The 6,886-nt window shown below is 27.5% G+C and overlaps 3 protein-coding genes across 3 annotated transcripts; 1 reads left to right on the forward strand and 2 right to left on the reverse strand.

Annotated features, from left to right (window-relative positions):
* Positions 1-63: 63 nt before the first annotated feature.
* DDB_G0286539 (hypothetical protein) lies at positions 64-2,787 on the forward strand (the record flags this gene model as incomplete). Its single annotated transcript, XM_632585.1, has 1 exon — positions 64-2,787. The coding sequence occupies one exon, from the start codon at positions 64-66 to the stop codon at positions 2,785-2,787; it is 2,724 nt and encodes a 907-aa protein (XP_637677.1).
* Positions 2,788-2,999: 212 nt separating this feature from the next.
* Positions 3,000-3,494, reverse strand: DDB_G0286541 (hypothetical protein; the record flags this gene model as incomplete). Its single annotated transcript, XM_632586.1, has 1 exon — positions 3,000-3,494. One exon carries the CDS (start codon positions 3,492-3,494, stop codon positions 3,000-3,002), a length of 495 nt encoding a protein of 164 aa, XP_637678.1.
* Positions 3,495-4,769: 1,275 nt separating this feature from the next.
* On the reverse strand, positions 4,770-6,886 carry DDB_G0286547 (hypothetical protein; the record flags this gene model as incomplete). Its single annotated transcript, XM_632587.1, has 1 exon — positions 4,770-6,886. A coding segment is annotated over one exon (2,117 nt), but the record flags the coding sequence as incomplete, so codon positions are not given.

The following is a 6,886-nucleotide window of genomic DNA, read 5'->3' on the forward strand; positions in this document are numbered from 1 at the left end:
ATGACAATTTAATTTATCTATTCATTAATCATATAAGAATAAATAAATAAATTAAATAAAAAAATGGATTTTACAATACCAATGACTAAAGAAGATAATACACCAACATCTGATTCTTCTTTATTAATTTCAAATCCTTCAAATAAAAATAATAATGATGATAATAATCACGAAACCAATGATCATCAACAGTACCATCACCACCATCATCACCATAATAATAATAATAATAAAAAGAAACCACCATTAGAAGAACCACTATCATCGACTAGGATTGAATCAACTATTGAATATCCTCCATCAACTATTTTTGATAATAATAGTAATTTAAATAGTAATATAATTAATAGCGCATTTAGTAGTAGTACAGCATCAACTGTTAGTGGCGGTAAAAGTGACCTATCAGGTACAATCGATTCAACATTAGATATTACTACTAATAATAATAATAATAAAAGTATTAATAATGAAGAAGATGATGATGAATCCACATTACCAGAGCAACAACAACAACCACCACCACAACAAAAAAAAGATTCACCAACTAAACAACAACAACATCATTTGGATGACGCTAACAATGTTCTTACATTGATTCCAAATTTAATAACACCAAAGAAAATTGTAAAAAATATTTCAAATAAATTAATTGAACCAAATTTATCAGATGAAGAAAATGATAGTGAAAATGAAATTGAAAACAAAGAAAAAGATCAAACAAATGGTGATAACGATAATGATAAAACACTTGATGACATTCAAGTTGAAGTACCAGAGGATTTGCTAAAAGAAAAACAACAACATCCCCTCCAAAAAGAAACAATAAAAAAAGATCAAACAAATGTTGATAATGACAATGATAAAACACTTGATGACATTAAAGTTGAAGAAACTGAGGATTTGCTAAAAGAAAAACAACAACAACAACAACAACACGCCCACCAAAAAGAAACAATAAAGAAAGATCAAAAAGATAATAATAAAGAAGAAGAAGAAAAAGAAGAGGAATTTATAATACAAAAGAAATCTGCTAGTGGCAATTCGAATTTCTATTCATATCATGAGTTAAACAATAGTAAAAGAAAACAACCTGATAATACTAATAATGAAATTATTGAAAATAATGAAAATGATTCAGTAATAGATTCTGATTTTATTCAATCAAAGAAAATAAAACTCTCAACAACTGATTCAACCGCCGCCACCAACACCAATACCACCACCACTACCACTACCACCACTACAACCGCAACAAAAATACCAAAAATACCAAAACAAACTAAAAAGACTGGTGCAGGATCAACTAAGAAAATGTTAGGAGGCACTAAAAAAATTGAAGAGGAAATTAAAGGTCCATTGGATTTAGCTCAAAGACAATCACAAGATGAAAATGAAAATATTTTACCACCAAAACCAACAAATCGTAAAATATTAATAAATAATAACAACGATAATGTAGACGATAATCAAACTGAAAAATCAACGAAAAAATTAAAAAAATTAATTGAACCAGAATTCAATGATAGCGAAAATGAAACAACAAATAATAATAGTAATAATAATAATAATAATAATAATAATAATAATAATAATAATAATGGTGATAATGATAATAATGATAATAATATTGATAGCGATGAAAGTAGTGAAATAGAAAATGAAAATGTTAAAAAGATTCAAAAAAAAAAATTAAAAGATAGAAAAAAAGAAAAAGTTATTCAACAAGCACCTGAAGAAATTATTGAACCAGATCATAATACAAGTGTTGAAATTGAATATATAAGCGCAAATGAAGATGATGGAAAAAAGACAAAACCAAAGAAATCAAAAACAACAAAATCAAAAACAAAAAAATCAAAAACAATCAAACCAAAAATTATTGAAAATCAAGATGATGATGATGATGATGATGATGAATCTACAGATTTAGAACAAGATGATTCAAAACATGTAAATAAAAATGATAGTGATTATGAAGAAGAAGAGGAGGAAGAAAAAGTTAAAATTAAAAAAAATAAAAATAAAAATGATAGTGATTATGAAGAAGAAGAGCGAGAAGAAGAAGAAGAAGAAGAAGAAAAAGTTAAAATTAAAAAAAATCAAAAATCAAAAACCAAGAAAAATAAATTAAAAAAGAGTGAATTATTTAAAGGTTTCAATTTTATAGTTACAGGTATTCAAGAATCTGATGAAATTAGTGAAATGATAAGTAATGGTGGTGGTAAAATTCATTCATTGGCACAATTCTTTTCATTGGGTGGTAGTGCAAAATTGAAAAGATTTTGTATTGCTGGTGATAGTCCAACTACAACTATCAAGTATATTAGATCAGTTATTGAGGGTGTACCATGTTTGAATTATGAATGGATAGTTGATTCAATTAAACAGGCGGAAATATTGGAGACCGATGATTACCTATTACCAATTGGCTACTCTGTATTAAGTAATAAGCCAATTGAATTTAACCAACAATTCAATTGTTGTGGAATTTTCAATGATTTTCGTATTGAACTATTCACAACCAATAAAAAATCAACATTCAAAGACGATTGGTCTGTAATCTTAAAGAAATGTGGTGCTATCATAGTTCAACGTATGTTAAGTACAAGTTGTGGTAAAATTGATGCAATCTTAATCGAAGGTACTATGGGCTCTTATTTACTTCAACAAGTTTCCACAAATTTAAATATTCCAATTTTATCAATCTTTTGGGTAATTCAATCAATACTTCATCAAAGAAAATTACCATTTGATGCTCATCCATCATTTTTAGTTAATTCAAATTAATAATTTTAAAAAGAAATAAATAAAAAAAAAAAAAAAAGTATAAATAATTAATAATTAATAATTATTATTATTATTGTTATTTCTTTCTTTTTTTTTTTTTAAAACATTTTTATTTTTTTATTTTTTTTTGTTATACTTTTATTTTTTACTTTTTTTTTTTTTTTTTTTTATTATTATTAAATATTATTTGATTTTTTATTTTTTTTATTTATTTATTTATCAACAACATCTCTTGTACCTAAAGCACTAAGGAAACCGATAGTAGCACCAACAACACCACCTAATGAACTTCTAACGATACCTTTTGGTGCACTATAGAGTAAACCAACAGTAAAACCAGCAATGGTTGAACAAATGGTACCCTCTTCATGAATATCGTATGCACTGTATATTAAACGTTTAATCATACCAAATGTGAAAACAGTACTGGCTGTTGTATTGGCACCTCTTGATGTGATTGGGCCAGCAGTTGAAAGAATTGTATTGATTTTAGCTTTGAAATTTTGTTTAGGTTTAACTTTTAATATACCTTGAAAAATACCAGCTATACCTGCTGAAAGACCTGCTCCTAAATATGAAACACCTGTAAATAATAACATATTACTCTCTCTTTCATATTCATTTAATGTTGTAAATTCAACTCCTCTTGGTCTTTCTGCTGTAAATTGTCCATCTTCACTAATTGTTAAATCTTCTCTATGTGACATTTTTCTATATATTCTATATTCTATATTTGTATATGTTTATGTTTTTATATGTTTGTATGTTTGTATGTGTATTGATATTTATTTTTTAATTTGAATTAATTCGATTTTTCTTTTTTTTTTTTTTTTTTTCAAATCTGGTGTTGATAAATAAATATGTATTTTTGGAGAAATTTTTTATAAAAATTTATAAATTTTATTTTATTTTATATAGTATATAGTATATAGTATAGTTTATTATAGTTATTATTTAATTAAAAATAATATTTAATTTAGGAAAATGAATTAATCAAGTATAGTTGATGAATGTAACCAATTATATTGAAATGAAAAAAAAAAAAAAAATATTTTTAAAATTTTATTTTTTTTTTTTTTTTTTTTTTCGTTTTTTTTGATAATGACCAAAATATTCGCATTCATATTTTATTTTTTTTTTAATTTTATTTTTTATTTTTATTTTTTTCATTTTTCTTTGATATTCAGAATGTTGGAGGGAATCTTATTTTAATATTAATATATATTTTTTTCATATTGTTTATTATTTTTTCCTTTTTTTTTATATTTTTTATTTTTATTTTTATTTCCAATTTTTTTTGACCAGTTTTTGTTTTTTGAGTGGTTTGATTTGTTTTGATTGGTTTTGGTTGGTTTTGATTGGTTTTGATTGGTTTTTTTTTTTTTTTTTTTATTAATATTGATAAATCAGTGTTTATCCATTAAAGGAAACTTTAAGATAAGAATTGGTTATAATTTAAATTTAAATTATCAAATAATTAATTTTAAAATAAAGTGTTATTATTATTTTATTTTAAAACTAAATAAATCAAACAAATAAATCAAATAATAAAGTTGTAACTGAATAGATGAATTGGTGAGATGAATTTTATTACGTCGAGTTGGCCGGTGTAAAGATACTAGTTGTAGTAGTTCCTATTCGAATGTCTGCAATTATTGCTCTTCCTTCTATGAATATTGGTGTGAGATTTGTTGTGATTTAGGATACCTATTCCGTTTCCTCTATTTTTCACGCTAAACATGTACTCGTATTTCCCAATCCTTGATAGGTCCGTTGACTTTGTTTATCACGATTAGGTGTAATTGCAATCGAATTTATTATTGATTTGCAAGGATCTCATTATGGGAATCTTTTTTAAATTTTTTTTTTTTTTTTTTTTTAATATTGGATTAACAAGATTGATATATGTCCATCTGTGTTAATACGAGTTTTATTTAATATTTATTTAAAGGCTTATCATTTAAGCTGAAGGGTTATTTTAATCATATGAATTGATCAAAAGATATAATATTTGGGAGAGATGATTCTGGAATACAATAGTAATTAGCTGTTGTTTTTCTTAGCTTGATCGTTGAAGTGAGAAGGATCTTAGGATCTTTGAAGTTATTATGGTCTTTTGCTGATAAGTTTTTCAGATCTTTTGCTTTTTTGATGTATTCTAGAGTGGCCAATTTGTGCCATTTCTTTAGAAGGGAGCTGTATGATAGTGATTCATCTGTTAAAGGATCTTCACTGTATATTTGATTGCAAATCCAAATCCAAATGTTGTGGAGGATAAGGGCCATTAGGTTTCTATATGCGAATGATCTGGTTAGATCATAGTCTATTGCTTTATAGTTCCATTCAAAGTATTCTTTGTGGAATCTGTGGTTGGCGTAATCTGCATTCACTTCTTGATCTTTTTTGGCTGTCGGTGATAATTTTGGAGTTATTCTATTAATGAAATTGTTATTTTGCCTAATTCTTGTATGGTGCCAGTTTTTACCTTTGCCTGTGGTAATATAGATGAAATTTTTGAGTTTATTTATTTTTATGAATTGTTTTGTTTTCTTGCATGAGAAGAACAGGTGACCGTATGGGTCTTTGCTCATATCTTCTTTGCAGAGTGGGCATTGTTTGTTGTGAAGGTAGTTTATTGGAAGGCATCTGGCATGGAATCTAAACATTGTGTCTCTTGTTTTAGGGTCTTTTATCTTCAGTATGTTGTTGAAGAGTTGATTATAGCTGTAGCCTCTTAAGTTTAGAGATGATTGGAATTCCGTTTTAGGGATGGTTGGATTTTGGTCTTGAATTGTGGTATACCATTCTGCCAGTGAAAGTGGTTGTCCATTTTCGTTTTTTATGGATGTGAGATTATTGTTGAAGATTGCTTTTTTTATTCTTATTTTGTTCCATTCATCTAAGTTTTCTTTTAGGTATCTGGATGTGAATTTGTTTTTTTGGATCTGATATTCCCAGCTTTTGTGATGAGATGAGTTTGTTTGTTTGGTTTCTAGTGCTAGGATGAACTGGTTTATGATCCAAAGTTTCTGCGCCAGTTGTCTCAATTCTATATTCCAAATGTTCCAGCCCCCTACTTTTAGTGGGTATCTTGCTCTTTTGGTTCTCATTAAATTAATAACTTGAAATCCACTAGCATTTTTGTTGTTTGGTGCCGATAAAAACCATTCGACTAATTTATTGATTTGGTTTAATTCCTCTTCCTTAAAGTTCTCTACATATGAATAGTAGGTTAATTTAGAGAGTGCGAATGCTTTGAGGATGTTGGTTTTGGTTTTGATTGTTGAGTCAGTGGTTTTCCATAGTACTAAGGATGATCTTATTGTGTTTAATATTTCTGGTATTTTTCTTGTTATCCCTTTGCCTGTGAAGAAGTATCCCAAGTATCTTTCTGGATTTGTAGATATTGGTATTCTTTGGTTGGTATTGTCTGGGTTGCCTATAAGAATTGATGAAGATTTGTCGATGTTTAGTTTTGAGGAAGTGGCTTTGCAAAATGAATTGAAGTGTTGTAGTACTAATTCAAGTTGTTGAGAGTCTGGGACCATTGAAGCCGAGTCGTCTGCAAAGCTTTGGAATTTCTCTCTGTGGTCGCTGTTGTTTAGAGGAAGGCCAGTAATTCGGTCATCTTGTAAAATTTTTCTAGCTAAAGCCTCTATTACAAGGACGAACAGGGTGGGTGATAGTGGATCTCCTTGTTTGACTCCTCTTTTGATCTCAAAGGGTATAGTAGTTCTACCATTAATTTCAATTCTTGCTTCAGATTTGGTGAGTAGATTCATTATCAGGTTGATTATATTGGTTGGAATGTTGATGTGTTGTAGTGATCTGAGTATTGAACCGTGTGAAATCGAGTCAAAAGCTTTTTCGAAATCATATAGTGTAATTATTCCGTTAATTCTTTTATCATTACAATAGTTGATTAATTCGTTCATTGATATGATATTATCTATAATGAATCTGCCTGGTACGAAACCTTTTTGATTGTGGTTGATCACTTTCGTTAGTATTGGGATTATTCTATTGTTTATTAGTTTTGAGTGGATTTTATATATACAGTTAGCCAGTGTAATTGGTCTTCTGTTTTTGATTAGTTCGG

The sequence above is a fragment of the Dictyostelium discoideum genome (assembly GCF_000004695.1).
Source record: "Dictyostelium discoideum AX4 chromosome 4 chromosome, whole genome shotgun sequence".
Classification (NCBI taxonomy): Eukaryota; Evosea; class Eumycetozoa; order Dictyosteliales; family Dictyosteliaceae; genus Dictyostelium; species Dictyostelium discoideum.